The sequence below is a fragment of the Anabrus simplex genome, chromosome 6 (assembly GCF_040414725.1).
Source record: "Anabrus simplex isolate iqAnaSimp1 chromosome 6, ASM4041472v1, whole genome shotgun sequence".
NCBI lineage: Eukaryota > Metazoa > Arthropoda > Insecta > Orthoptera > Tettigoniidae > Anabrus > Anabrus simplex.
The window spans coordinates 281,783,194-281,796,671 of record NC_090270.1 but is presented as its reverse complement, the minus strand read 5'-3'; the positions used below and the strand labels follow the sequence as shown (position 1 = coordinate 281,796,671).

General features: G+C 39.9%; 1 protein-coding gene across 4 annotated transcripts in view; it reads left to right on the top strand.

Annotated features, from left to right (window-relative positions):
• csw (corkscrew) overlaps positions 1 to 13,478 on the top strand; it is a 587,333-nt gene that overhangs the window by 556,497 nt on the left and 17,358 nt on the right. For all 4 annotated transcript variants that reach the window (XM_067150444.2, XM_067150442.2, XM_067150443.2 and 1 more), the window contains 5 exons: positions 5,581 to 5,920; positions 9,317 to 9,464; positions 9,606 to 9,685; positions 9,882 to 10,037; positions 12,586 to 12,753. In XM_067150444.2, coding sequence (XP_067006545.2) covers positions 5,581 to 5,920; positions 9,317 to 9,464; positions 9,606 to 9,685; positions 9,882 to 10,037; positions 12,586 to 12,753 — 892 coding nt within the window. The remainder of the gene's footprint in view (positions 1 to 5,580; positions 5,921 to 9,316; positions 9,465 to 9,605; positions 9,686 to 9,881; positions 10,038 to 12,585; positions 12,754 to 13,478) is intronic.

The following is a 13,478-nucleotide window of genomic DNA, read 5'->3' as shown; positions in this document are numbered from 1 at the left end:
GATCTTCTGCAGATTCAGACAGAATAACAATATCATCGGCAAATCTCAGAGTTTTGATTTCCTCTATGTGGAATGTGATTCCTTTTCCAAATTCCTCTTTGATTTTCTTTGGTCTGCTCTATGTAAACATTGAAAAGGAGAGGGGACAAACTCAGCCTTGCCTCACTGCTTTATAGATTAAAAACCTACAACCTGTTTCCCAGTCAATGACTGGGCCAGGGATGAGATGAATGAAGTCCCCAGCATGCGGCGAGGATATGAATTGTGCCGGCTGCCGAGGCCTGTCGCACTCCTCTGGGGCAATGATTAATGACTGACAGATGAAATGAAATGATAGTGGAGAGTGTTGCTGAAATGAAAGATGACAGGGAAAACCGGAGTACCCGGAGAAAAACCTGTTCCGCCTCCGCGTTGTCCAGCACAAATCCCACATGGAGTGACCGGGATTTGAACCACGGTATCCAGCGCTGATAGGCCAGCGCGCTGCCGCCTGAGCCACGGAGGCTCTGCTTTATAGATTGCTGTTTCTTTTTCCATAGCCTTCGATTCTTATCACTGCAGACTGGTTTTTTGTACATATTGTAGACAATTCTTCTTTCTCGGTATCGGGTCCCGATCATCTTTAGAATCACAAATAGCTTGGTGATTATCCAAAAGCACTTTCTCCCTGCAGGAGTAGAAGGGAAGTTTCCTTCTCTGAATCTGATCGAATATGGTGAGCGACGTAATTCCATGTTCAGCTGATGACTGAACCTTGATGCTGTCTCCTCCATAAAACCGATACTAGGTATGCCAGCAGGCGACAGTCGGTGCTTCCACCGTTGATGATGTGCGCGGTAGCGAATGGTCAAAGAACCGCTCTGGTTAAAATTACGACGATTTCTGCATTTTCTGAAGTGCCGGCACGCGCTCCACTATACTTGGTACAAAAGTTGATGCGTCCATGAAAGACCAGGACATACTGACACTGTTTCGACGGTGGCAATTAGCTCCCAAATCGGCTGCCTCTTAGGAAGCTGACAATAAGTGTCTTTGCACATACAATATTTATTATAAAAAGGTCACACCTACGATGAGGCAAAATCAATGTGCAAAGTAAAACAGTTTTTTTTTTTACAGAAATAATTATCGGAGGCATGAAGTTAAAGTTGTCTAGGGTATCGAAGACAGCAAGCATCTTGATATTGTTGAGTTTCTGTTTCTAGAGACAAAACGATGGCGCAGTCAGCCCTGAAACCGGATTCTCCACAGTTGCTTTCCTGAATTTACAAAAATGATCCAGTAACATTCGGAACAATTCGTCTGTTATCCATCCTAGTTTGGAATATTTTGTTGAAGCTCCAATTTTGACATAAAACTACTCAGTTTCGACCTCCCAGTCATTATAAAGATAAAAAGAGTAGGGTGATGTGAGGTTCTGTGTCCCTTTGATTAATACACCGTGTCCTAATTTTCCCAAGACTGCAGTAATGATACCGTTTTGTTGTGCTTACAAATAAACCATGGGTCGGATTTTACATTCAGAAGTCGATAAGAAGCAAATTAATATATTCTGGCATTTCCGAACCCCGCATAAATTTTGTAGGGCAACCGTTATGATATTATAATCTCGATCGCAAGGAAAGCTTTTTAACGGTACCATACGTGATAGGTCGGAATTTATATCTGCACGTTCAAATCGCCGATTTAAAAAATCCCACTTCAAGGTTTGGGCTGCTGCTCTGTCGTGTTTTGACATAAATATGCCTTATGACTGGGAATCGTCTGAAAATTTGCGTTACGGAAGTAGCGCCACAAAATGTTTGACGGAAGTGTAACCCTAGCAACCGTCCAGGATGTGATATAAGGTATGTTACGTATGTCCAGACAGTGTTACCTAGCAACCGTGCAGGCTATGTCTTACGGCTGGTGGTCATCTGAAATTAGCAGCCGTTGCTGGATGGTGGTGGTGATCATTGTTTTAAGAGGAAGTACAGTTACTCAGCCACGGAAGAGATCAGACATTTCGAAAAATGAAGGTATGGGCCAAAGAATGTCAGGGGCTACGAAGGGCGTGAAAATAAGACTCCATAGCCCTCGGAACCTAATAGCGTCGGGGTCGGAGTACAAGAGTACAAGAGTTGATCAAGGAAGGTCGGATAGAAGAGATGAAGGTGAGGAGCCTGGCACAAGTAAGTGGAATCAATGCCAGGACTAAGCTAAGGGTCCCGTGGTTGCTAACCCACACTCCCAAGTTAAGAGCCTCTGGGGCCCCTTTAATCGCCTCTTACGGCAGGCAAGGTCTACTATGGATGTTATTCTACCGCCTCCATCCACAGGGGGACGTTGACGGATAGGCATGACCAAGAGACATATTTAATCATTATATTTTGGCAAAGGGAAAAATGTTTTTTCTTTCGGGTTTATACGAGTGTAAGGCGTCAAGTGCTCTTATGTTTAGACATCTTTTTCATTTCGGAGTTAATAATCGCTAACCAAATCATATAGTACAAAAGTAGAGAAGTTTTTCATTATATTAATACTTGTAAAACTTTTGTCATTGCTGGTTCATATCATCACCAAACTCTCTGTCATTGACAAGTTTACGCAACGTAAACCATGCTGTACATATATAAGCATGTTTTAAGTGAGGATGTTCTTGTATAATAGTGTGTATTTTTACAGGTATGTTAATAGTGTTATAATTTATATTGTAATTGCAGTATGTTTGACAGACTGAAAAGTTTTTGTTACATTTAGCTAAGTCGACGCTGAAAAGTATGGCTTCATTCCTAACAAAACATATAGCTCAAAATCGTAGTTAACTGAGGCCCATCGAGTGTCATATTTTCTCATATCCCACATTTCCAGTCAGGTGGTACTTAACCATTGCATCTTTAGTTCTGGAGCTGTAAGCCCTAATGTGAGCACTTGAATTCATTACACTGAGGTTTGAAGGTATATACCCTGATTGTATAGACATCACGTCAAAGAAAAAATATATGTGCTGAAATTTAATTTATTCTTGCTATGACATAATTACATTTAATGACACTTTACCGTACTGTAATTGCTCTACATTCCGCACTTTTTTATTACACATTGTCTCTGATTGGTTGAACTCCGCATCACAACAGCGTAAACGAGAGATCATGAATCAAAAGCTCCTTCCTCTTCACTTTGACTAAATTATAAAATATTTGATTCCAAATTAGTAGTTGAAGGAAAATTTTGCCTCCAACTCAAATAGTTTCCCCCCCCCCCCCTCCCCGCCAGTATCGTGAATATTGAGATTTTCCGACTCATCGGGTACTCCCAGGAAACAGATTAGTAAAGGGGCATAGTTTTCGCCCTGGGACTCTCCATTATTCGCCCCCCCCTCCCCCCCCAAAAAGAAAGAAAAAACGGCAAACTTAACCTTGTTGAATTGTTTCACGACCCGATTCCATGTCAGTCTCCACAAAAAATGCCGTCTCTGTAGTCCCGGCCCAAGTAATCTGCCGCCATCACAATACTGAATAATGTGTGGGTCAATCCATTTCCAACAGATACATATCGCATATATCACGGTAAATAGTTTATAAAGTTCTTATTATCCGGGACCGGAAGACCATGTTCGCGACTCTGGTAGCTTAGTGCTTCAAATAATATTAATGTTTTATTAGAACATAACCCTACGTAAACACCTCTTATCTTTTATAGCAGGACACAAACAGCAAAACAAGAACACGTCAATGCATGGATCAAACATGGTGGATTTGCGACGAATCACAATCCTTTATAATTAGTTTCAGGTGCGTAGCCAGTGTAATTTGTTCAAAAGTAAATAAACAGAAACTGACAATAAACGAGTGAAAGTCAACTAAATTTGTTGGCTCTTTTGAACATTGACAGAGGCATAATTGTAAAACGAACTGATCTGTTGGATCTATTTTCTTAGAAGTCTCAAAAGTTGGATTTTAGATTGTAATCTGAACATAACATTTCCTGTAAAACTGTTGACCTTGATCGTATTGTTCTTGTTCTTTATTTTAATGTAAGATTTTGTAGTGTACTTCAATCTGAATATCAACATAAGTCACTTGTATCAGTGTCCTTATGACACTCATGCATGCGCGCACCACACACGCACAAGCACATTCATTATTTTCGATCATCATTTTGTAACTATATACCCCCTCCCCAATTGGTCAGTCCTCGCTACGCTACTGATTAGTTTAGTTTAAAATAAGTAAATACACCATACATCATTATACACCGCTGTGCCTTTCAGCGTTCAGTCTGCAAGCCTCTGTGAATTTACTAAATGTCGCCACAATACTCTATTTGCAACTAGTGCTGTGGCGTCATTTAGTTATATACCTCATACCTTTAAATCGTTAGAAACTGAGTCTAACCATCGTCGTCTTGGTCTCCCTCTACTTCTCTTACCCTCCATAACAGAGTCCATTATTCTCCTAGGTAACTTATCCTCCTCCATTCGCCTCACATGACCCCACCACTGAAGCCGGTTTATGCGTCCATCGAGTTCTTTTCTAACTTAGCCTTTATCTCCTCATTCCGAGTACCCTCCTGCCATTGTTCCCACCTGTTTGTACCAGCAATCATTCTCGCTACTTTCATGTCTGTTACTTCTAACGTATGAATAAGATATCCTGAGTTCTCCCAGTTTTCGCTCCCGTGAAGCAAAGTTGGTCTGAAAATAGACTGATGTAAAGATAGTTTCGTCCGGGAACTGACTTCCTTCTTACAGAATACTGCTGATCGCAACTGCGAGCTCACTGCATTAGCTTTACTACACCTTGATTCAATCTCGCTTACTATATTACAACCCTGGGAGAACACGCAACCTAAGGTAAGGGTGTATTCTGCCCGCAGAGGTGTGCCTGAGCCGGAGTTTACGTGCGGTAGGGTGGCCAGTTCCTTTCCGCTCCTCCATTCCCCCACCCCCACCACCAACAGCGCGTGGCAACCCATCCAAATCTTGGCCACGCCCAATGTTGCTTAACTTCGGAGATCTCACGGGATCCGGTGTTTCAACACGACTACGGCCGTTGGCTACACACAACTTAAATACTTAAAATTATCTACCTGTTCCAGCTTTGTATCACCAATCTGACATTCAGTTCTGTTGAATTTCTCACCTACTGACATCAATTTAGTCTTCGAAAGGCTAATTTTCATACCATACTCATTGCACCTATTTTCATGTTCCAAGATATTACACTGCAGGCTTTCGGCACAATCTGCCATTAAGACCAAGTCGTCAGCATACATTCCCACCTAACTGAATACCTCCCTGCCACTTTATACCTTTCAGCAGATGATCCTAACCCCTGTAAGTACCCTGAACCAACAACTAATTCTACCATCAATTCTCGCTGTAGCCCAATCGTCAACATAAATGCCTTTGATTGATTTTAATAATCTACCCTTGATATTCACCGCATAATGAAGTGGTAAGTTTACGTTGCTGTTTTCGAGGCGCATCTATCTCGTGACTTAAAAGATCGCTTTCCATGGCAGTTGCGTATATAGTCTACCTATTGTTGAAAGTGTTGAATGTATCGGTTCTAATTGAAAGCGGTTATTGTGTTGTAGGTGGTTCCATGGCCATCTGTCGGGCAAGGAGGCAGAGAAGCTGATTCTGGAAAAAGGAAAGAATGGCAGCTTCTTGGTGCGCGAGTCGCAGAGTAAACCAGGAGACTACGTGTTGTCGGTGCGGACAGACGATCGTGTAACCCACGTCATGATCCGCTGCCAAGACAACTGTTACGATGTGGGCGGAGGGGACAAGTTCGACAGCCTGAGCGAGCTCATCGAACATTACAAGAGGAACCCCATGGTGGAGACCAGCGGCACCGTCGTGCACCTTAAGCAACCCTTCAACGCCACGCGGATCAACGCTAGCGGCATCGACAGTCGCGTCAAGGAATTGCAGGTAAGGTATCAAACTGAGGCTTCAGAAACCTTTAGTAGTTTCTCATTGTTCTGTTTGACATCAATGCATACGTATGTCACCAATATAACATTATTTGGTTTTTATTTCGGAGTCTCAGATGTAAAGTTCTCCAGATTTCTCAGTACACTCAGAATTTAGGAGAAATCACTTAACATGATAAAGGGTAAATCATCACCACCACCATCATCATCATCATCATCATCATCATCATCATCCATTAAAACGTCTCCAGTCGCCCGGGTGCGGTACAGGAATGCTCTCCATCTTTGTCTATTCACGTACGGTACATTTCTTCCTTCTCAACTTAGTTCCATTCCACTCTTCTTCCTCCCAGGTCGTGCTTTACTTGTGTATTATGACGGATCTCTTCATTCCGGGCTGGGCTCTTCTTGTTTTCTGTAGCGTTGACCTCAGGGACTTCATTTCTGCACCTTGAAGTCTGCTACTGTCTCTACTGTTGATCCAAAGGGGGTTTCTGGGGGTTCTGGAATTTTTACAAAAGAAAATAAACAGCCGGCCCCGTGGTGTAGGGATAGCGTACTTGCCTCTCGCCCGGAGACCCCAGGTTCGATTCCCGGCCAGGTCAGGGATTTTTCTCTCGACCTGAGGGCTGGTTCGAGGTCCACTCAGCCTACGTGATTATAATTGAGGAGCTATCTGACGGTGAGATGGCGGCCCCGGTCTCGAAAGCCCGGAATAACGGCCGAGAGGGTGCGTCGTGCTGACCACACAGCCCCTCGTAATCTGCAGGCCTTCGGGCTGAGCAGCGGTCGCTGGGCAGGCCAAAGCTTTTCAGGGGCGTTAAGTGCCGTGGGGTTTTTGGTTTTTTGACAATAAACAAGTGAAAGTCGATTCAAGGGGTTGAACATTCACAGACACATAAGTGTAAGACCAACGGATCACTTGAATCTATTTTCTAAGAAGCCTCAAAAGTTGGATTTTGAACATACTCACTTGGCTTCATAACACTGCTGTAAGAACTCCTGATTCCAATGATGGCATTGTTTGTTGGACCACTAGTTCATTCTTGCTCTGTTTATTGCTCCAGTAACTACTTCTTGTTTAAAGACGCTGATGATGCTGTGCTTGACCAAAATCATTGTCAGTTGAAAATCCACCGCTGTACAAAATTGACATTACATAGTAATGGTGTTAGGAAATTAATAAAAATAATTATCATTGAAGAGAAAACTACTGATTCTGAAAGATAATATATTTCTTCATTAAAATTTACTTCACTCTATATCTTTGTGCAGTTTTGTTATGCATAATCAGGTTGGATAATCCACCCAATCAGTACAATATAAAATTAGTACTTCACTTTATTTTAATCTTGGTAGGCCTACTAGTTTTGGCCTATTGATATTTGGCCATATTATATTCCTAGGAATTTGCACAAAATTTAATTGCATGAACATACAGTGAAATTCTGGAAACCTCAGAACAACAATAATTCACTGAACTGAAACTTCTTAAATCCTTGCCTGTGAAAGTATTCAAGCTCTTTAGGTGCTCAGTTGGGAAATTGCCAGTGGTGCAATAGCTACCAGCATCTAGGCAGTCTTAAATAACGGGCCTGCTGCCACACTGGGGTGAAACAGTGGTAATTTCACTGTTGAAAAGGCCTAAAGAGCTCAAATACTATTATTTGCAATTGGTGAAATTAAACTGTGGTACCCTTCTGTGTTGTTTTACCATAATGAAATGAAATGTGTATTTTCTCTCCACGGTATGCACTAGCCATGTGTCCTTGTAGGTGTGCTATTTACCAACTGATGAGCCCAAATTAGCACACTGGGATGAAACGCTGGCAACTAGGAATGAGTTAGCTGGGAAATTTATAATATCCAATAATGGACCAACTATATTGGTATTATAAATTGAGGACCTGGATGCAATAACTGCGTTAGTAGATTTAAATTGTTTTGAGAAACAGGATGTCAAAAGTTTTAAATTTGAATAACTAAAATATAAATACGAATATAAAGTAATATGATACATAAACATAATATTTAACAATCAGATAAGACATTCTAAAGTTTGTACTGAAATATCTTTAATAGATACAAGGATAAAATGAGTTAAATATTCTTAGTATATGCTATTATTATTATTATTATTATTATTATTATTATTATTATTATTATTATTATTATCTATTTTCCTTAAATTGTACATGTAGATGGAGAAAGGGTAAGCCCCACATACACGGAAGTGCCGCATCTCCACATGAGTACATAAACTCTACTGAATATTTACATACATGTAGACAAATTTAAATTTACATATTTACACTCCAAACACTGTACTCTTGTGTGGAACTCTGAAATACTATATAAATGCATGTTCTGAGTAATTACATCAGCTGCATATGGATCAACTATGTTTGAAAAATACGTTTGGATGATACATTGAATTAACACGATTTTCTTTCAGTTTAATTATTCATTTCACTTATGCATTGCTACAATTGGAATCAGTTTCTGAACTTTCTGATTCACGGCTCACACACAAGACCTTTGCATATCACTCTACATTTTCAGGTTTTAAGTACTTAGCTAAGGATAGTAATTCACCCCTTTTTTCTGCTTTCACACCTGGCTTATGTATATTACTTAATTGTAAATCATTTTAAGACTGAACGTTAACCTTTTTATTTAAGAACACAAATGGCCGAAAGTTGGAAAAGTATGTCTGAGACCCAGGTACAATGCCATTCTTGTAATGAAGCCTCACGTATTTTTGGATTGAAAGTGTATACCCTTTTGCAGTAGGTACTTTTACGAAAACGTTTTATAACATTTCTCTTCCAGTTACTGGTGTTTTCTCTTCCTTTTCTTCCCTCTATACCTAGGTGTAAAACTTTTATCCACCTCCTGGTCATCAATAGACACATCTGATTCATTACAATGTGAAAAACTAGATTTAATATGTCCTGTGCATCATCGCACTAGCACGAGCTATTTTCTCTTATGCTCTAGATACAGGATAGCTCTCGTTCCTTGCAACAACAGCGTAGTGTATGGCATTAATATCTGTCATCTCCTTACCTCTAGAAGCTGCGTACAGAACTAAGACATAGCTTGTTGGATAACAGAGGGTTCAAGGATATTGAATATGATGTTTATGCAATAAGAGCCTAAGTAGACTAATGCTGTTACTGTATCCAGGTCCTCAATTTACTCATTCGGGACAAATATTTCAGGTTCAGGTTTCTCTAAAGGCATGTGAAATTTGTTGTTGATACATTCAAAATTGATTATATACTGTAGTTTTCTGGAAAAAATTTTCAATTTAATAAAAGTTAATGTGACATAATAGTGTCATGTTACTGTATGATTATGATTTTTTTCTTTTTTTAATGTTTGTGTGCAGAAGGAGAATGGTCAGTCTACAGGCAAGGCTGGTTTCTGGGAAGAGTTTGAGTCTCTCCAGCAACAGGAGTGTAAACACCTGTTTTCTAGGAAGGAGGGGCAGAAGACAGAGAACAGGAATAAGAATAGATACAAGAACATCCTGCCTTGTAAGTTCCTTCAAATATATATGGCTATGAATGGAGCACAAATGATACCCTAATTTAATGTTAGTTACAAGACATAAGCTGTATACAGGTGACTGCCGATAATTATTTCTATTGTACATTGAATTTCTCCTTTGTTTTCAGTTGATCATACACGTGTCAAACTGAAGGATGTTGATGAAAATATTCCTGGGGCTGAATACATCAATGCTAATTATATTAGGGTATGTATTTTAAGATAATGGAATTTATAGCACTATAATTTTGAAATAGTCTGTGAACTCCTCAAAGATAAGCTAAAGAGAATTAATGATTTTAAACCTTACACATGCTGTGACCTTCTTTTAAGGTGTTAATTTTATTAGTATTGATGGTGCTCTCTTGTATTTATTCATGTTTGCTTATTATTTTGAATTACAGCCAGAAGAGGAGTTTTTCCAAGATGGTGCACAGTCCAAATACTATATTGCCACTCAAGGTTGTTTACCTAGTACTATGTCTGACTTCTGGGACATGGTGTGGCAAGAGAGTACTCGTGTTATTGTCATGACCACTAAGGAAATTGAACGAGGAAAGGTAATACTTCTTATGCTATTGTTTCTATCTGCTCTGTCATATAATTGTTAGTAATGGAAATCAAAGAAGCATGCATCTCTAGAAACAAGTCCATTACTAATTGTTCAATTTTTGGGTATATATGTCATCTCTGCATTTATGTTTGGGGTGTATATACACAGCACTGACTTAAAGAGTGAAAATATATTCTGTCGTAAATTCAGTAATACCGAGCTCGGTAGCTGCAGTCGCTTAAGTGCGGGCAGTATCCAGTATTCGGGAGGTAGTAGGTTCGAACCCCACTGTTGGCAGCCCTGAAAATGGTTTTCCGTGGTTTCCCATTTTCACACCAGCCACAGCCGCTTCCTTCCCACTCCTAGCCCTTTCCTGTCTCATCGTCGCCATAAGATGTATCTGTGTTGGTGCGACGTAAAGCAAAAAAAAAAAAAAAAAAAATCAGTAATGGGGTAAGGATTCCGTAGACCCTTCGCGGACAGTAGCTTAGAGATCCAACATAGTGTGGCTTGGACGATGTCACAGCAGGCTATACAAAGCTACCAACAAAGGAACTAGTGACAGGACCAGGCTAGTGAAAAGACCATCGGTGTGGATTGATTAGGTCTGGCTAGGAACAAGACTATTGGTCTGGATTAGTTAGATATGGTTAGTGACAAGACCACTGGTCTGGACTGTTTGGGTCTGGCTAGTGACAAGACCATTGGACTGGGGACATAAGCCCCCAGGTTAGAGCCGCAAAGTAGTTCACAGGTCTGACAACACTTTTGGTCTGGATTAGTTAGGTCCAGCTAGTGACAAGACCATTGGTCTGGATTGGTTAGGTCCGGCTTGTGACAACACCACTGGGCTGGGGGCAAGCAAAGGGGCCAACATGAAGCAGTCAACAAGCCTCTAGCATCCCACATACTTCACAAGGTAAAACGTGATTAATCATCCCAAAAGTAATTAAAAAGCCTGTGAATTTCCCTTTGTCACTAGTTACCTTTTACACATCGAGGATGGACAACTTGCACCACACGCATGCTATGACAGTTTTAAACTGTGCGTTTTTTCTTATTTTGTATGAAGGTGACAGCCTTGTGGGCACACATGGTGCAAGGTCAATCGAAGCAATAGAAAACTAGTCTTCATTACAGCTGGCCTAAGCCAGCCAATAGCTACACAGAAAATGGTGGCACATCTGAGACTTATAGTGCCTTTGTTTTAATTGTTCTATGTAAATAAGAATTCTTCTAGCGGTGGTTTGGTAGGTCCCTGGTATGCATAAAGGAAGGAGCTCTCTTCTGTGCTACTTTAGGTATAGTTTCACGTCATTTTTATATGTTTCTCCACCCGCTTAACTCACAAGGGGTCTATGGAACTACCACCAGTATTTTTTTACAAGAGGAAATCTAAAATTGTCATTTAGGCTGAGTGGACCTCAAACCAGGGGCCTCCAGGTAAGAGGTAGGCTTTCTGCTCCTAGACCGTGGTACTGGCAAATTTAAAATATGGAACAGGAAATAATAAATTTGTGCATAGGAAGTAGCATCCATTGATCAATTTTGAATGAGGTACTCCACGTCAGATGAGGATGATCTTTGAGAAATATGCATCAGTGGAAGAAAATATGGTCAGAACCAACTGGAGAGAAAAATAATAATTTTGAAGAAGAATGTCTCTAGGAAATAGTGGTTATTTCATGTAGGAACACCCATTATTGAGAACACTTCTGTAGAATATGATTTATTATTCTTCTAAATTCATTTTTACAATGCATTTTGCATTCATTTCTATCTGCTCTCTCCTGCTTGTTGCTATTAGAAATATTTACCCAATTTACCTATTTGCTAAAGGCAATTTCTATTCTGTTTAGAGAAAATTTACTTTAATATGCTACAATTTTCCTACACTGTTGTTTATAAACCACAATCAGACAATCCAAACCTGTAACACAACGTGCTCATTAGGGCATTGGCGTGCCAAGTTGACTGCTGCCCAGCAGATATTGGAGTGCCGCATGGTCAATATGATGATTGTGTCAGCCATGTTACCTGCTTTTCTAGACTGGATCCACTGCCTCTCATATCGACATTTCCTCTGTTGGTCCCACAAACCCCGTACCAGCTCTCAGTCCAGGCTGGACCAAGCGAGTTGGCCGTGCGGTTAGTCGCATAGCTGTGAGCTTGCATTTGGGAGATGGTGGGTTTGAATTCCACTGTCAACAGCTCTGAAGATGGTTTTCCATGGTTTCCCATTTTTGTATCAGGCAAATGCTGGAGCTGCGCCTTAATCAAGGCCACGGCCTTATGGTCTTCGATGTGTTAGTGCAAAGTTAAACCACAAAAGAAAAAGTCCAGGGTGGGATTCAAACCTGAGGCCTCTGGGAAGAAAGCATCACATTAATTTCACTAAAACATGTTATTAAGGAATGTATGATAATTTAGTATATATATGCTTTTTGATCAAAACCATTAAATACAAATATGGGTGTTTTTTTTTGGTGATCTTTATTTTTTTTAAATATGAATCTGATTGTGTTCTTGTTACGTGAATAATTGTTTTGTTTCAGAACAAGTGTGTCCGTTACTGGCCAGAGGAAAGTCAAAGCAAGGAGTATGGAAAGATTAAAGTACGTAATTTAGTGGAGAGTTCAACCGCAGACTACACCCTTAGGGAATTTCTAGTCATGAAAGAAGGATTTGAAGAAGAAAGAAAAGTTTATCATTATCACTTTCAGGTATGTTGGTAATACTACTCAAACTTTGAAACAATGTACCATAGATAGCCAAACTAGCATACATTGAAAGCCAAATAAAACAGGTAAAAACCTGTGAGAGCTGCAGAAATGACTGTTAATTTGAGTAACTTTAATTAATCTTAATTTAATTATAATTTTTAAGTTAACAAGTCTCCATCTCCCTACAAATATGTCCCTTACCAACATAATTCACAAAATAAACGTGCAGAGTACTTACTTACCTTCCCCACGTTTCCTGCACTATCTAATCCTCTGTGAGAAAAACACGAGGTTTGGGTACCACTGTGCGAGTTAACGTCCAGCTCCATAGCTAAATGGTTAACATGCTGGCCTTGTGGTTCAAGGGGTCTTGGGTTTGATTCCCGGTCAGGTCAGGGATTTTAACTCTCATTAGTTAATTCATGTGGTTTGGTGTTGGCTGTTTATGACATCTTCAGCATTAGATTTCGTCTTATAGAGTGCCCCATCCTCATTAACACGCAGGTCACCTATATGCACCAGGCCTCTCCGGAGACCACATGCCATCATCATCGTCATCATCATCATCATCATCATCATCATTACTATTTTATTATTATTATTATTATTATTATTATTATTATTATTATTATTATTATTATTATTATTATTATTATTATTATTATTATTATTATTATTATTATTATTATTATTATTATTATTATTATTATACTGCGCAAGTTGGC